This window comes from Pteropus medius, unplaced genomic scaffold (assembly GCF_902729225.1).
Source record: "Pteropus medius unplaced genomic scaffold, Ma_sr-lr_union100, whole genome shotgun sequence".
In the NCBI taxonomy this organism is placed as follows: domain Eukaryota; kingdom Metazoa; phylum Chordata; class Mammalia; order Chiroptera; family Pteropodidae; genus Pteropus; species Pteropus medius.
The window spans coordinates 2197229-2215721 of record NW_024354499.1 but is presented as its reverse complement, the minus strand read 5'-3'; the positions used below and the strand labels follow the sequence as shown (position 1 = coordinate 2215721).

Here is an 18493-nt window from a genome sequence, read left to right as displayed (position 1 = left end):
AAAAAAAAAAAAAAAAAAAAAAGAAAAAGAAAAGAAAAGAAAGAAAAAAACATTAAGCCTACTGCTTTGGGCACTGACTAAACTGACATCTGTTTTAGCAACCACAGCAGTGGCAAAAGAATGCTAGTTACGCATTGCTTGTGACACTGACTTTTCTTTTGGGAAGATATAAATTAAATCTCTTACTTCTAAATTTCCTTGATGTCCTAATGAATAGGGGAGAAGCTGATTGCTTTGCAAAGGGAAAGGTGTTTATAATACCTTCCTGGGACTTTGTCATTCTGTAGGGGACAGAGGGAAGAATTTGCCTGCTTTTTGGGAGTGCAAACAATACAAATCATGCCAGTTCCAAATAATATTGTGATTAGAAGATACATATAAGGACCCTGGGGCAGATTGTGATTTGGTGCAATGTGACTGTAAAGTGCCAGCCAGGACAATACGGTCTGGGGCAGGCTTCCGTTGCCTCCAATTCTGTGATTTTGCCAATTTTTGACCATTTAAAGAGTTGGCAATTATTTCAGTGTTGGCAGAAATGAGATCCTCTTAGGCTTTCTGCTTTATGGTCCTGTTTCCCAAACTGTTAATCTCTCCCTTTCCTACTCTTTCTCCCTCTCTACCTCCTCCTCTTCTCCCCTCCACCATGCACACACTTTTTGTATCCTCTAAATTGTGCACTTCTTCCTGCAATTGTGTCTCTTTCAACTGGATTCGCTAATCCAGAATGCTCAACCCAAAAGATTCAACTGTTTGAAACATCCCCACTAACCCAGGAGCAGGCGTAATGAATACATTGGTCATTCACTAAAGCTTGTGTGCTTAGGGTATATACACTCTCTCAAGTTCTTACTCAGAGACAAGAATTCTCATTTTATGTACGAATTACATAAACTTACTTGTCTGCTGTCTGGATGCCCAGAAGCTTAAACTGTCAAATTAGAAAGGTGGGAGTGGATTGAGAATGGAAGACAAATGTATACCAAGAAGTGAGAGGCCAGAAACAGCAGAATCATAAACTTCAAAAAAACATAGTGATCAGAAGACCATTGTAGGGGCAAATAGCCTAAGAAATGGAAAGTTTCATAGTAATTTGACAAATTTTAGTTCATGATAACAATGGCAGAGAGTAAAATGTAGACATTGTATAATATTTTATAACATCCATTTTCTATTGAGTTTCTTCATTTGCAAGTTGAGGAAGTATAAATGTGTACAAAGGTTTCGTAGGAAGAAAGACCTAGGAGTAGGTGAGGGATGAACTCAATTTGCGTGTGTTTTCTTGGTTCTCATGGTTCATGATCTCATTCCAGCCTGCTCCAAACCTGTGACAACAGTGATAGCCCATCCTCCAGTCTAGAACTGAGCAGAGATAACACAGTCCTTTAGCTACATGTCTACTTCTCTTTTTCACCTCCCTTCCACCCAACTAATAATTTTCTTTATGTATTTATCTTGTTTTTTATTGTTTTTACTTTATTATTTTTGTCCCCCCCCTTTTTGAGAGGTTTACTTGCTTCTTTAACGTCTTGGGTTCTATGCTTGGCTAATTGACTTACTACTTTTCTTCTTTTTTAATATAAACATTTAAGCCTACAAATTTCCCTCCAAGAACCACTTTAGCTGCATTTCACAAGTTCTGTTATGTGACATCGTCGTCATTGACAAGTTTTCAGTATTTCCTAATTTCTATTATGGTGTTATTTTGACTTGTAAAAGATTTAGATGTATGTCCAAAATATCCAAAGGTGAGATTTTCAAAATGATCTGTAATTAATTTACTATAGAATTTCAACAGACTTTTTTCATCGCAGAATATCAATTTTTAAAAATTTTTTGAGACTTGGCTTAATGGCCTACTATATGGCTACTTTTTAATAAATGTCCAAAGTGTTCTTGAAAAGAAATAGGCATCTCTGTAGGATGCAGGTTTCCTGTATGCAGTAAAGTACTGCAATAGCACTGCTGGCCATATCACGAAGTTGGCTGTAATGTGGTTGGTGATCATGAGCTGCCCTCTGCCTATCTCACACTCTCCAAAGGAGAAGGGCCAGAGTTCTTATTTTCTACTGCAGATAGGGGTGGGTGATGGAGAGGAACTGACTGATCAGTGATGTTCAGCATATATTTCATTATCTTTACTTTCGGTACAGTACAGACTGATGGGAAAGATTTCACTAAATTTAAGATGCAGCCACTGTAGAATGTCTTATTATTTTATGAGCCTTTAGAGAAAAACACTGCCAATTAAATTACAATACATTATTGATAACTTGAAACATTCCAATTTCAGAGATGTTAAAATATGAAAAAAAAGGGTGCCTTAGAATTTACGAAATAATGGTATTTTTTCATTAATTTTAAATTGCATAATTCCTATTTTACTCAGCCCCAAATTTTTAGACACTACCTAGAATGTTTTGCTGTATACTTATTGTGCATCCACTAGATCAGGTTTAATTGTATTATTCAAATAATTTATATTTTATTAATTCCTTTGCCTGCTTGATCTATTAATTACTGAGAAAAATGTACTTAAATCTCCTCCTATGACGGTAGATTAATCAATTTCTCTTTACAATTTTGTCAATTTTTGCTTCATATACACTGAGGATATGTCATTAAGTGCAGACTAGAATCATACCTTCTAGGTTAACTATTCTTTTTAACATTATGTAATGGTTCTCTTGATGTGTTTTTTTTCACCATAAAATATACTTTATCTGATATTAATATAGCTACACGAGTTTTCTTTTGGTATTTGCCTGACATAACTTTTCTTGCACTTTTATTTTCAACCTTTCTACATCCTTATGATTTTTTGAATGTATATTTTATTGTAAATAGCACACAGTGGTTTTTTTTTTTTTTAAAACACAGTCTATCAATTTATGTTTTTTAACTGCTGAGTTTGGTTCATTACATTTATCTTGGTTATGGATTATTTAAATTTAACATTTCTAAAAATAAATATTACCATCTCACTATATGTTTATCACAGAGTTTTTTGAGCAGAGATTCAGAAATATCATTACCGCCCTCCCCCCTCCCCCAACAATTTACTCTCAAAACAAGGAAATTTTAAACTCAGGGCAAACATTTTTAAAAATACTTAGAGATAAAAACACTGAAAGTCAATTGCTCAAGCATCCAAGTATAACAAATCAGCACAAATCCTCCAAAACATATTTGAAAAGATATTTTTATGCAGACAAGGGTTATCAAAATAGAGATGTTGGCAAACTGTTTTTATTTCAGTTCATAAACAACATTTGAGATCTGAGTTCTGCATTCTGATATTCCTGTGGTCTTTTGTGCTTTCTAATGAGAGTACAAGAAACCACAGGTTATCTTGTTAAAATAATAATAAAAGAAATACTAGGACATTGTAAAAAAAGACCTTGAATTATGTATGGCTCTACCGAGACTAGCTGATAAATAGGTGTGAATGATTTGTGACTAGTATATCAATTGTTTGTAAACATAAGGGTGTGTTTTGAGGTTACTTGACAACAAATTGTTCTCAGGAGGAGTTTTAAGTACCCTTTGGTCTGAAATATAATCTCATTTGTATTAGATGGCAATTGGCCAATCTGAATCTCACTTAGAGAAGCCATTTCTAGTGTCACCAAAAACAAGTTTTCATATTTATTTCCAAAATATAAAAGCCAAACTCATTTGTTATACTGTATAGGACTGATAATGTTTACCTCACTCCCTCACTAGCCTACTTTTAGTTCTAGAATTACAGACACTTAGTGTAGAAAGGAGTCTGAAAGCTTTTCTAGTTCAATTGCCCATTGATGCATGAATGGCATTTACATAATTCTGCCAAGCTGTCAGGTTGTCTGTGTTTGAATACAACCATAACAGGGAACTCACTTCCGCCAGAAGCAGTCAATTTAAAAGACCTTTTAAAAACTGAGCCATTAATTGTGTCTATCAGCCTATTCTACTTCTTGGATCTATACAGTAAAACCAGACACAATAGTCTCAGACAGTCTTTCAAATATTGAAAACAACCATCAAATCTTTCTTCATGATTCCAGCATAAAAAGTCCAATTCAATAAATTATTCTATATAATCTACCGTATTTGGTAATATTTTTCATATAATCAGTTTCTCCAGGCTCTCCCTTGAAGTGTCCTTAGTATTTAATACAATAGTAGGGTAGAGATTTTACCTTGACCACATTGAAAAGTTCCCTTACTTTCTTAGTCTTAGATACCATTCTTTGGTTAATTCGACCAGAAGTCAGTCTCTTTGGAGAGCATAGCACTGTGCTGATTCTTACAGAGCCTGCAACATCAGTGCAAGGAAACTAACATTGAAGACCTACTATGTACCAGGCCCTTTGCCAACTATTTAAAGATCAAGATTTTAGCCACATTGGTCTGATCCCAAAGCACATGCTTGTTCCCACTTGTCTTCTCCAATTGTCTATCCCCTGTGTTTTGTTAAGCCATGTCAAAGGACATCTATAATTATAGCAACAATAAAGTAAAGGCCATCCTTTTTCAAGGGCTGAGCATGAAACATTCATGAGTCACTTGTAGCCCCAGGGCTGTGGATTGGTCAATTTTTGTACAACGGTCCTTTCAGCCCAAATAATGTGAAAGTACATTGGAGCTTATTCCCTTCCCAAATGACCAAATTTATAAACCGGTGGTATCCAAGTTAATGCTATTATGTTAACATACTTGGGACATACAAGTGCTGGATTAATCTTCCTATAATTTTGCTTTGTGCTTCCTTTGAATGGCTTCTCATTGTCCAAACTCCATCTTCTGTCATTCGAATTTTCTGGTCACTTTCCTATTTCCCTTCCAATCCAGTCTCCCCTTACTCTTCCAGGCTATGTGAAGAGAGAGACAAGTGAATGTGGGAGCACATCCCACATCAGGAAATAGAATCATGTTAGGGTGAAGAAATCTACAGGGTAAAGTCAGGGTGTGGGCCCTGGTCTTGCTTTCCTCGATTGGTTGTTGGGAAGGGACTTGTCTTCTCTAAGGTGTTGTTTCTTAGAATTGTGAAATGGTTTAGGAAGGGTCTTGTTTTGTAAAAGGTATTTATGGGGTAGACTTTTTGGACTGAGAAAATCATGAGCTGCCTACATGTTACTCCTGAATTTCTAGAATGATTAGCCCAGCTTCCTTTTGCAGGAAGGTGAACTTTTGCGGGGTAAGTGAAAAGTAATCCACTAGACTCATTAAGGGGACACGGCTGAGTGTGTTCTGCTTATGTCAATTTACTTATCCAAAAGTCTGCATGGAGGGTCAAGAATATTTATAACAGATGGAAGAATTTCTAGGTGCCTGTGTGATATTTCCCTTTCATATCCCAAAGTGTATAATATTTACCTCTCTGACTGTACATCCTGACTTGGCATGTACATTATAGGATTCTGGAGGTCAAGGACTGGCTATTCTTCTTTGACTCCTTAACATTTTGCTCATAGTACTATTTTAATACATGTTGGTCCTGATCATTTACCCAGTTCGCCCCCAGCATCCTCCTCACTGTACTACTTTCCTTAATAAAGAGGCCCACATACTTATAGCTGCTGGTATGAATTATCCGTCCCAAAGATAGCTACCTATTTTGATTGATGGACTGTTTTGCTGACCTTGGAAAAGAAATAAAGAAAAACGTCTTTTCCGACTTCTACTTTTTCTGAAGAGTGCACAGTAATTTTTTATTATGTTGGAATTCAACACTGCCACTCAGCACAGGCTACTGGATTGATTCCCTACCAGGCTGGTGAAATTCAAGAAATTTTGGGCAGCCATGCCAACTTTCTGTTTACCTAAATAGCCATATGACTATAAAACAAGTCTGGATTTGTATTTTCCCAAGTTATTTCAAAACAATTAGTAACAGAATTGAACTGACTTACAAAACAGACCCAGGAAGTTGCCTATGACAGAACCCTGCAGACAGTTCTGAGATGTGGTTCCTGTACTCCCTTTGCAGTCTGTCTTTTATGTTCCATGGCAGCAGCCATGGAAGCCTCCATTGCTGGGCTCCAGAAACCCTCCCCGCCCCCCATCAGAACCAGCTCTGACCAAGGCAGTTTATGCATCCTCAGCCTTAGCTGACCACGTCCAGATTAGCTGAACTTTCATAGCCTAAGTTTCAGGCATTCCAGAGTGAGCTCAGGCCATGCCCATGTTTCCCAAGTCATAGCTTTTCTGTAGTTACCTAGATTGTTTTTTTTTTTTTAAGATGAAAGATTTTACTTCCTGAATGAGGAGAGATTGGAAGTGACTATCAAAACTACATCAGTATTATGTTTAAATTAAATATTAACTTAGAAATAGAAACCCCAAAATGTGGCAGATAACGAAGGCTTTTTCAACTGGTCCCAACTGTTATGTCTCTGACCTTCTCTTCTACTGCCCAGCTCAAGCAATTACAGCCACGCTAGCCCAAAACATGCCTTTACCCAGGCTAAAGCCCTAGCAAATCCCCACTCTTTCTTCACAGCCCAGTTGACTTATCACTTCTTTTGTGAATACTTCTTTGATTCCCCGGACACTCCACTTCATGGTAGCCCTGGGCATTGCTCATTAAATTGAAAATTTAATTTGTCATTAAATTGAAAATCCTTGAAGTACTTGTCTGTTTTCCATGTATTCTATTTTTGGATTCCTTGGATTTAGCAAATTTAGTGATCTGGATTTTATATCAGTCTTTATGGTTCTGCCTAGTGTCCAGCCTTGTGCTGTAGACCCTCATGAATGAGAAGCCTGCCCTGAATCTTGATTTAGTTGAGTGGGCTATTTCTAGACCCCTTCTCCAGGTCTGTACCCTTGACAAGGGTATGTTCCTAGTGGAGATGGTGCTGTTCTGAAGAGGTCTTTGACTACTGCCCTGCCTGGGATCACTGGTTGTAGTTTCTCAGCTGGCAGATTTTTTTCCTCTTAAGTCATGGTCAAGCTCCTGATGCTCCTTGGATGTGCATATTGGATTATTGTCCATTCTCTCTGGAGGCTTATCCTTCAACCTCAGTGTCCCCTGTTCTAATCCTATCTCATTCTGGCCTTCTTCCTCTCCAACCAGTAGGTGCCTTCATGCTCTCAGTACAACTCTTGATTAAGTCCATTCATTCATTCACTCAGACACAAGCTATCTACTAACTACTATGCACAGGCATTGTGCCAGGTGCTGGGTTGCAATGGTGAACAAGACACAGTCTTTGTTTTTCCTCAAGAAGTATATGGGCTACATCATGCATGAGAGACAATTGTTTTTTCCAGAGACTGCAAAAAGTCTCCAAGTCTTTACCCCAAGTCTCCAGTTGTTTCCAAACTCATAACCTATCTCTGTATAGCAGCTGGAAGCACATTTTCTTGTGAGATATTGTGAGCCGTGAAGTGCTAAAAACAATACTGATGTTGACTGGGCTCTCTCTTCCTGAAACAATGAGCAACAAGTCTGTAGCTCAGCAGGCCTTAGTGTGAGAGGAGGAAATGAAGGACAACTTGGACTATGGAAATAGGGCATTTGGAGGGAAAGTTTTGCAGTCTTTGTCTGGCAATACAAAAGGGAGAAGGTCCCTAGACTGGCTGTATGTGCTAAAGTTATTCTTTTAGGCCAAAACTTATTTTTATACCAGAAAATATGGTCCAAGAGGAGGAACATAAAAGAGAGGGTTCTGATTTTAAAATCTTAGGATTCTTAAATGAATGGGATTGGGAGTGAATCAAGAGAGTAAATCATTTTTCTTAAATAGATTGTAATAAATTTTTTAAAACTTTGGAGGACAATTAGTATCAGGCAAACTTATTAAAATGAAGAATCCTGGGCTCCCCATCTCCTGAAGTCCTGATTTTTAGGATTTCTCAACTTTGGTTCTGTTGACATTTTGGACTGAATAATTCTTTGTAGTTGGCAGAGTGGCAGCTCTCCTGTGCGTTGTGGTGTTCTCTCCCTCCTTCCCTCCTACTCTCTCTCTCTCTCTCTCTCAATCTCTCTCTCTCTCTCTCTCTCTCTCTCTCTCTCTCTCTCTCTCTCTCTCTCTCTCTCACACACACACACACACACATACATCTATAGAAAAATATCACTAGTTTGAAAAAAGAACAGTCTGAATTCAAGAACGTCAGAAGATAAAATGATTTCAAAATCCTTGAGAAACAAGTTGGCACCATGTTCATCCCCATAGAAATAAAATCATACTCCAAAACCACAGTGAGTCGTGGCTCCTTCAGGGGCCACTGGAGGATCCAGTCTGTGGTGCAATTCTTTCTGAGGCTGAAGATCTCATCTGCATGAAATGGTACCTCCTCTGATAAAATGCTTCCAAACAGCCTCGCCATTTAAATAATAATAAGAATTTCATATGTGGTAATAATGTGTCAACTTTAGTAAATATTTTTTTAAATTTATTCTTCTAAATGGTTTAAATATTCTCCTTAAGTTACTCTTTACCTAATTCATTTACCGAGAAACACTTTTTTCAAAATAGTGAAGTAACTGCTGCCTAATCCCATTTGGTTTATCACCAGATCTAATTTACTGGTTTTGTTTTCCCTTGTTATCCTGCAGGCAACATCTCTGAAGTTTTTGCCAGCCTGTTCCTAGGCTTATCATGGACTCAAAAGGAAGCATATACCTCTTAATCAGGGAAACACTGCCTGCTTATAATCTAAGAGGCGTAAACAGCAAATCTTTTAATGAGACAGGCTATTAGACTTTTACTTGGCAAGAAGAGAGAATGTCAACAGGCCAGTGAACAGCTGTCATTCTTTGACAGACTACCAGTACCTCAAGCCTCTTGTATACTTTACCTTTAATCTTTACAACCACCATGCAAGACAGGCTCTCAGACAGGCTCAGGTTGGCCAAGATCACCCTGAAAAGTGGAGGGGCTAAAATTTGAAATTAGGATGTTCAACTCAATATCCTATATTCTTAATTCCTCCTTTATGCTACAATTATAGAGCTGTTGTACTTGTTTAGGGGACCCAGGGCTGAGTTTGTTGTGTTTTTACTTTTATTCAAAAAGAATACCTCTGAATAGTGACTTGATATGGGTCCACTCAAATTTACTAAACCTTGCTACTGTTTGTAGCTGGGATATATTTTTTTCCCATATAAATTATAGGGAGAAGTGGAGGTTTTCCATTGATTTAGTGTTGGTCTTAAACCCTTATATCAAAGTTTAGGATTCTTTCCTTTCTTCAAAGATAGTGATTCTCCAATCTGGAAACCAATACAAGTCAAATCCTGATTACACTTAATAAGGAGACGAGTCAACTGGGCCTCACTGTTGCATATGGGATAATCAAGTGTATGAAGTGTACATCCTAGGAGAGTAGTTGCCAATCTGAGAAATGGCCTCAAATTAGAAAGTGCCAGAAATTGAGAGGAAAAGAAAAAGACTCCTGGATCTTGGGAGGGATGATGCACAAACAATGCTCTTAGCATGTCTAGTTTTCTCTCAGGTAGGTTTCTCTTCAGGGGAGGCCCTCTCCTCACTTCTTCACCTATAATTATCATTTTTCAAATCACCGCTTGGGTTTTATCTCTTCCGTGAAACCCTTGTGATTCCTCATGGATTCAATCCTCCCTCCCCTCCTTGAAATCCTATAACATTTGCACCTGGCTCATATAATCTTGTTCTTTATTATGTGCTCTTTTATATGCTTGTTGGACTTGTTTCTCCAACTGTATTATAAGTTCCTTGAGAATAGTGACTTGTAAACAGAGCACTGGAGATATAGTTGAAGTTTGAGAAATCCTCGCTGAATGATTCTCTGATTTTTGTATCCTTTGGGTGGGAAATTATAGAATTTTAAGGTATTTATTTAAAAGCAGAAAATCTTTCATGAAAAGTTCTTTAAAGCACTGAATTAGCTTGCTCTGTTCTCAAAACGACAAACTTCTATTCGATAATTCCCTTAAAACAGTATCATATTAGTGATTTTTTTCACCTTTTGCTAAGGAAGAACAGGGAGGCCAGTTAAGACTGCAGAGAATGGATGTATTTAAATATGCTGGTAAGAGAAGACTTTGGCTGTTTGACCATTTTCTATAGTCATGGAGCTCAACAAAGTTTACCATTTGTATAGGAATCTTTTAGTTCTTGGATGGAAAAATCTCTTTCCTGTAAAACTTCATGGAATTTCTGCTCCTGGCAGGGGCAACCGTTATTCATTGTGGTTCTTAAAAACTTGTGACACAGTTGTCCAAATGGGCACCAAATAAAGCGAGAAAAGAAAAGTCTCAACTACATATTTTGAAATTATTTTTGGTTCCAGGTGATGGGACTAGACAGACTGTAACTGGCACTGACAATACTAACCCTTTACTCAGACCCAGGGGATCATCTTTGATCTAAAAACCTTGTCATCCAAACCAGCTGCCCAAGAAACAAATGCAAGTTCAAGACCTTACTTCATATTCTGGGCAACCACACATCCCACCCATATGTCTATTCTGCCCAGCAATGGCTTCGGTCTTTTTATTTTGAGCTTCTGTGTAGGGCTCTGTTGGGGATAGGAGTTTTACATTTGAATATAGGTCCCTTTCACTAGATGATTTTGGCCATCCTATCTGTCCTCTTTAATCATCTGGGCTTGTTTGAGTGACAAACATGGACTCCTAAGGATACATCTTGTCTCAGAAGAGTCCCTTTGTTATAACAGGTCTCTGAAGTGAGGAGCCAACTCTCTGGGAAGAACTTCCGATTAGTTCAATAATTTTGCCTAAGCTTCCGCTGTAATAACAGCCAATGTTTATCGAACACTTACTACCAGCCAGGTCTTCTGCCAGAGACTTTACATATATCATTTCATGTAATATTCAGAATACCGCTATGAGATGTAAAGTATTATTATTTGAATTTTACAGATTAGAAAATTGAGGCACAAAGGGGCTACCTAACGTGATCAAGGTAGCACAACTAGTTGACAGCAAAACCGATCTCCTGATTTTCACCCTCAACCCCAAATCTTCTCTTCCTTCGTTCTTCTTCCCGTCAGCTGAGGGCAACTCCATCCTTTCAGTTTCTGAGGCTGAAACCCTGGGGCTATTCTTGATTCCTCTCCTTTCAAGCCTACATCCAATGCTTCGGGAAATTTGTTAGATTTGTCTTCAAAATGTATCTGACCCTGGCCACTTCTCTTATTCCCATTGCTCTCTTCTGAGTCAAACTGCCATCATTGTCCTCACTCACTCTCTTCCAGCAACTGACCACCAGGCGTCTGGTCTTGGGGTCTAAGCACTGGGGCTCTCTGGTATGTTTTTCCCCCAGTAGCCTCACAGTCAACTTCAAAGTCTCTACACAAACTCCTCCTTCTCAACGTAGCTCTCTACATTACACTAACTCAAGTAGTACCAAATCCTCTTACTCTGCTGTTTTTTTCTTATAGAATATCTTTTAACATAGTGTATAATTCATTTGTTACATTTGTTGTTTATAGTCTGCCTTCTCTCCTCTCTTCCTCTCACTACAGACAGAGATTTTTGTCTGATGTATTCTCTGACGTACCCCAAGCATGGAAGACAGTGCTCAGCACATTGTGTGTAATCAGTGAATATTTCTTGAGTAAATGGAATAAGTGGAATATATCTTGAGGTGGCTATAACTGTTGTAGACATACAGCATTCTCAGGTAAAAATGGGGGAATAATGCAGATATTATGAGGTGGTGCTGATCAATATTCAATTGAAAAGAAAACCTAGTGACATTGATTCAGATGAAGGAGATGTAAGGGTCAAGTGTAGGTTAGAGAGAGTCGGGAAGATACAGAGGGAGTTCTTTACTGGGAGTTCTTTTCACTTACAGTATGTCAGTAAGGACACCCTTTCTTCTCAGCTTACAGGCTCAGGACTTAAATTTGCAGTCCTGTTTCTCCCATACCACAGGTTAAGTACTGAGATGTTTCCCCTTCTCATTTCCCTGTCCTCATGGCCTCAAGGTCATGGGTGTTTCTCTGGTGTGGTAAGACAAGATGAGAAATACAGGCCCCAGGTTTTGGATCATTCAGAGAAGGGAGGAATCTGGAATGGAGTTGTTAGGTTTGGGGTATTTTAATCATTTCCTGAAGGTTGGCAGGTTCCAAAAGGGTCAATTTCTAAAAGAATCAGACAGGGTACACTTGAAGAAATTTCACTACTTCTGCACATCTGGACCCATTGCTCTGGCTTACCCTCCTTACCCTGGTTTGCTCCTAACACGGGATAAAAAGTGTGCGGGAGGGGTGGAGAGTGGGGTCAGTTAGGAGGGACTGCTGTCCATCGTGAGGCCCGGCTTCTTGCTCACTCATGAAGTAACTCATTTTTATCTTGTCTGGCTTCGGTGCTGCTTGTTCTCTGTTGTCCACATGGGACAGTGTTAAGGGCACACAGTCCAGTTTCTGAGGAGTTCTAACAACATATCCTCCGAAGGCTGGCCAGGAAGTGACCACAGTATCTGCCTAAGCTGACCATCAGGTCAATCAAACACATCAGTCTCTAGAATGATCTAATGGAAGAAGTGCATTTGGCTGCAGAGTCTGAATATTCAGACAAAGGTTATTTTGGAAATGTCAGGAGCTGAGGTCTGTATACAGGCTAACCAAGCCCTGATTGTCCTCTGACGGGCTGAGCTCTGAGACGCTGACAGTGGGCGGGAGCAACCGCAGAGGTGGAAGTGTTCTCAACCGTAGTCTTGGAACCGCCAAAGCTAGGGCCCACCCAAGACACTGTGTTTCCATTGGTCTGGCAAGAGGTTCGGGCATCAATATTTTTTAAAAGCTTTCCAGGTGATTTTATGTATAGCCAGAAACAAAAACTACCTGACAGAAGGATCCAGAGAAGGGGTGTCTGAGGAGCTGGCAAGGGGGATGCAGTCCCTGCTCCCGCCTCCCAATCCCTATGGCTTAGGACCCCTTTCCCCTGCTCTCTCCTGCTGCATCAATTTTCCATTTTCTCTTGGATTGTTTCCATAATCATATAAACAAGCTACAATTTCTCCATTCTAAATAAAAGACTCTTTCTACTCCAAATCTTCTTTTAGTTACTGCCCCATTTTTCCTGCTCACTTTAGAGAAAAAACTCCCTTAGATGTGCTTTCAGAATATGCTGTCCAAGTTCTTTCTGGGCATTTTCTTCTAAACCCACTCCATTCAGGCCTCCCCCTTTACTATTGCACAGATGCTGGCCTGTCTTACCATTTGGTCATGCCGATGTGCTCAGGTATCACCCTCAGTCGCAGAAGTGGGAAACCCAGAGAAGCTAAACACAGGCGTTCCTGATACACTCTGGGGTGCAGCACACCCCTGGCCCAGCCCGTGGCTGGCCTAGCAGTGCTGGGATTAAAGTTCAGTGAACAGAATGCAGAACCAGAAAACTTTCCAGGGAGATGAGAAGGATAATGAAGCTTTCGGTAAAAGGAAAGGTGACGACTTACGCAGTGTGTAGTGGTGATGATGACAGAACTGGAGATGAAAGAGAGGCCATCGTTCATGCTGACCTGGAGTGCAGCCTTCCTGCAATGACAACAAAGGACCCGGGGACGCTCAGCGTGGTGTGCAAGGAGCAAGGGGCCGAGAGCTGGACACATAGATCCCCCGCGGGCTCTGCTCTTAACTACCCTTGGGACTGTAGTCTCTTCCCTTGGGGGCCTGAGCTGTCTCCTTCATAAAATGTGCATAGTCTTTAGGTCCCCTCCACCTCTAACATTCTAGGGAGACGTCAGAATGCACTCGGCTGCTGTATCAAGGCAGCGCGCTCAGCTCTTCTTGCATTGCAGTGAATTGCATCCAATGGGCAAAACCTGCTTCCATTTAATTTACTTGTTACATTGTAGTAAGATGAAGTATTCTTTAAAAATGGTCCAAATTAGTGGGGTTAAAGTGGTCAAGCTATAAACTTAATGTTCTGTTGTCATTATCTGATTCTGGTGAGGCGGCTTTGTTACTCTCCAGCAAACGAAGAGAGGTACAGCAATATATGAAGTAATTTGCCTTCTACGTCCTCCCATCTATACAAAACTCACTGGAACATTTTGAGCTTGTATTTTGCCGCATGGGTCCAGGGCTAGTGTGTGGAATCAGTGGGACTGTAGGCCGCTATTAAGCAACTAGATTGGAGGCTTTACAATTGAACAAGTGATCGAAAGTTGAATTCAGATGAATACGTTTAGCATTTTTCCTTAAAGCCACCATTCTATCTTCAGCCCATTATAGACATGTTTACAGAGAGGCTAGTTTGTGTTCCCTCATAAACATTGCTTCTGTTTCCCCACGTATTTCTTTTCTTGCTCAGGGTGCTAATTCTCTTTTATTCTGTTGAATATGTTGATCACCACTCATTAGCAATTAAAATTACACCACCATGAGATTTCCTCCCTTAAATAAATTCGGAGAAACTCGCACATTCTGGGTGAATACCGGATACTCCACAGAGGCGTAGAGGAAATAGCACGGAATCTTGAAACAGCTGTGGACCCATTTATCCTTTCTGAGCTTCATTATCTCTAAGGAGGAGATAATCATCTACCAGGGCAAGGTAATGTGTGTGAGAACTTTCTAGAAATGTAGCTGTGATTAAGCCAGACAGACCTTGGTTTGAGCCCGAACTCTTTCATTTACTGCTGTGTGACCTCGGGCAAGCTACTTAAATTCTCTTAGCCACAGATTCTACATCCGTAAAATTGGGATGATGTGAGTGTCTGGTTTGTCGGGAACTTCGGAGGATGAAGTGAGATACCCTTTGCAAAACATTTATCTTGGTGCCTGGCTCACTGTAAGCATTGACATCATCATCATTACCTGGAGGAGTCTAGAGAAAGGCTCCCTTATAACAACAAAGAAAGATACTTCTTTCTCTTCCCTTTGTCCCCTCTACCTCCCCTCTCCTCCTTGGCTGTGAAGTTCAATGCTGGTGGAAACTTACATGCCAACTTCTTTTAAGATAGGTGCTGGACACAGCAAATAAGTGTCTTCCACAGCAAAGGGCTTCTCATCTGCAAAAAGGAAGTCACCAGATTAAGAGGAGTGAGGCGAATTTGTAATTTTGAATTCAGTGACTCCTAGAGACTATCAACCAAGTCCTGGGAGACACTCGAAAAGCAATAACTATTTGAAATAGATTTTCATCTTGAGCTGTAAAATTCACTAGAGTGAACTCAAGTTCCCTTGCCTGAGTACTAGTCCCTGACCCCATACATGCAGCTGAGTTAATTGGCGAGCAAATATAGACTAGGCATAACTAAGGGGAAGTAAGAAAATATTAGACTGGTCCTCAGGGAGCTTCGGATCTAAGTCTAGTTTGAGAGAAAAGCCACATTCACGGAAAAAGTTCACTGACAAAAACAAGAAGTGGCTAAACCAAAATATCATTTGGCTTCAGAAGACAGAGAGCTCCCTTTAAGTAGGTAATACAGTGATGTCATAGGGAACACAAAACGAGCTATGCTACGGGGCAGAGATGAAGAAGATACATTCGTGGTGGGAGGAATGGCATGAGCAAAGACAGAGCAAGGTATGTCCATAGGTAGGACATAAGTAGGATTTGAAAAGATCAGCATAAGAAGAAGGATGGTCCAAGCTCTTTGAGTTAGACTGAGGGATTTGGACATAGGTCTATTAGCTATGAAAAGAACTTTGGAAGTTTTGGAGGAAAACTTGAAAGGATGAGTTTCAGAAGTTTTAGCAGATGTACCTGTGAAAGATGAATTAGAGTAGGGGGACCCCATAGGTGAGGAAGTTCTTGCTCTTATCCTGGGAAAAAGAGACTGGGAAAGCTCAAGCAGCTTCAATCAAGAACTCCTTAAGAACTTCTTCGTGTCCCAGATTCTGAGGCCAGAAGCAGAGCCGAAGAGTTACAATACTCACTGCATAGTAGCAGTTCCTTCCTATACTATATGGAGTATTTGAATGTTGGACTATAGTATATGTACACTATATAATATACACGCACAGAGTATATTCTAACATTTATTGGGTGCATATTCTGTACAAAAGACTGTGGTAGGACTTGTAGGTGATACAAAGATGAATAATTTCTGTCCTTTATATCAAGCTGTGAATACAAATACCTATGCTAGAAGATAGAAAGAATACATAGGCAATTGAAGGACAATATTCTGCTATTGGCATTTGTTGTGAAACTGATGTCTCTAATGACATTCGAATGTGGCTGACATGACACACTATCCCCAGTGGAGATTAGGAAGCCCCGTGCCCTCCTTGCCTGGATTAAGGAATAGAGCTAACTGGGATGGGAGTTAAGGGACACGTCTGAGTCCTCTAACTAAGCCCTATGTCCTCATGGAGGGAGGAGGAAGAGGATGGTTAATTATAGTCTCCCATGATGTCTGGGGAAATCTTCAAGGGGTGAAAAGTTAGGGAGGTTATTCCATGTCATTTATTTGTTCATTCATTTGCTCGACGACTATTTATAGAAGGTCTACTATGTGCTAGAGACACAGGCTTTGAGAAGAGAAACGACCTCTGTTTTCATGAATCTTACAGAAGCTGCAGGGGAGATAGTTATTGAACATGTTCGTTTTTATTTAAAAATATTCTTTTGAATATCTACTACGTGCCAGACATTGTGCTAAGCCTTGCAGTGAACAGAACAGATGAAGCACCTCACTCAAGGAGCTGACATGCTAGTAGCTACTACGTAATTATAATTGTGGTGAGCACAAAGGAGGAGGGGGCGGGCTCTCATCTGGAAGGTCAGGAACTGCTTCCCTGAGGAAAGACTCTGGAAGCTGAAACCTGAAGGTTGGGTGAAGAGGAGATGGAATGGGGGAGAAGCAGCATTGCAAAGGTCCTGGTGCAGGAAGCAGCCCAGATCATTGGAGAGCTAGAAGGCCATTTAGGCTGTTGGATTTGAGTGAGACGATGGCTCAACATGAGGTTAGAAAAGGCAGCAGGACCTGGTGACTGAAGCCTTGTAGGCCATGGTGAGGCTTTTGGGATTTTTCCTAAAAGCAGCAAGAAGCTATTGGAGGTTCCCCTAAGATTTAGAATTAGTGTTGGCAGATTATGGAATGCTGGAAAAGTGAGGGGAGGGTGTGTTGAGTGAAATTATAAAGCTTATGATGACCGTGGCAGATCGCTCAGTACCTGAGCTGAGCGTTCTTATTTTCAAGATGTTTTCCCGTCTGTGATGACAATGACAGCGATACTCCTGGGGGCAGGCAGTGTGTAGGTGCTCTCTAAGTGCTTACATACATCACACAATTAAAGTTAAGTTTCTGGCAGTGCTATCAGAGAAGGATATTATTTTCTTTATTTTAAAGGTGAGGGACAGACATACAGAGATGAAGAAACTTGCCCAACCTTACATAGGGGAGCCTGGATCCACACCCAGGCATTCTGGTTGCCATCTCTCGATATGAGCTATGCTTTATCTTTTTCTCACAATGACCTTGTGAATTAAGGCGGGGATACTTAGGTTCATTTTCCAGATGCAAAATTGAGGCTCAGAGAGATGATAGTGACTCATGGTTGCACAGCAAGTCAGAGGTCAATCCAGGACTAGAACTGAATTCCTTATTATTCTTTCATCATGGAGAGCTTCTCCATTCTAGGAAAGGCTTGTATTAGAGAATAAAGCAAACTTTGGGCAGGCGTGACTGACTAGAACTTACGTTTATTTTCTCTCGGCCATGGCTTACCCTGATGTACAAGCACTAGTAATACCTGGGAGTGCAGACTGCTGCCCGTTGAGCCACAGAGCAGCCACAGAGCAGCCACAGAGCAGCCACAGGAGGACTCGTGACTCCTGGCTACATTTTGTGGGAAGAGCTGGCTCACGCTGAGGAGGGCCTCCGAGTCAGTGCACAGCAGTGACACGTCAGGGAGACTCCAGCGGCCTGCAGGCCCCTGTGCCATTGTTCACTTCCGGGGCTTTCTCTGCACAGTGCCTCTCCCTTCCCTCCAACCCAGTGGGACAGAGTAAAAGGACAAGATTGGCCTAGTCAAGTAGACCTTTCTCTTTCTCCCTCATTTTCCATTCCAGCCTGGGCGTTCAACTATTTTTGGAGCGAAGCGGAGGAAAACCTGGCTGGAGGACTGAGGACTTTGCCGAGGCTGTAAGACAGGCTCGACACGGCCTTCCATCAGTTTATCAGCCTCCAAGGCTGTGGGCCCACTCTGGGGAGCTGGTATTTTCTGCTTTGAGAAGGGTTGTTTGGTTTGGAGACTGTTTTTATTTTACCACAAAAATGAGTGACTTTTTTCCTCTCTCTCTCTCTAAACAAAGGAGGACCATTTGGTTTCCATAACTCAGATCATCTGACTTCTTCCTGGAACATCCATTTGGGGAGCAGGGCACAAAGCCTTCTTCCTCCGCTGGGCCACGTTTGGCTCAGGGGCCATGCCAACCTCACCGCCACCTCTGCCAAAACTAGTGGTGTTGTGATATTTATGGGGCCATAATCCACTCCAGTAACGACTGAGGCCTTGTGTTCCTCTATCCACCAGGCTGCCATTTCACTGCTTGTTAGGCCTGGGAAATGAGCACCGGGAGCTAAGACCAGCCCTTGGC

At 40.7% G+C, this 18493-nt stretch overlaps 1 protein-coding gene across 11 annotated transcripts in view; it reads right to left on the bottom strand.

Moving 5' to 3' along the window:
• Nucleotides 1-18493, bottom strand: part of ANTXR1 (ANTXR cell adhesion molecule 1) — a 233380-nt gene that overhangs the window by 121144 nt on the left and 93743 nt on the right. For 10 of the 11 annotated variants that reach the window (XM_039852461.1, XM_039852454.1, XM_039852452.1 and 7 more), the window contains exons 11-12: nt 14885-14954; nt 13398-13476 (exon numbers count right to left, since the gene is read on the bottom strand). In XM_039852461.1, the coding sequence (XP_039708395.1) occupies nt 13398-13476; nt 14885-14954 (149 nt within the window). Of the gene's footprint in view, nt 1-3181; nt 4854-13397; nt 13477-14884; nt 14955-18493 lie in introns of those variants that run through there. The other variant, XM_039852463.1, reaches the window with a different exon arrangement.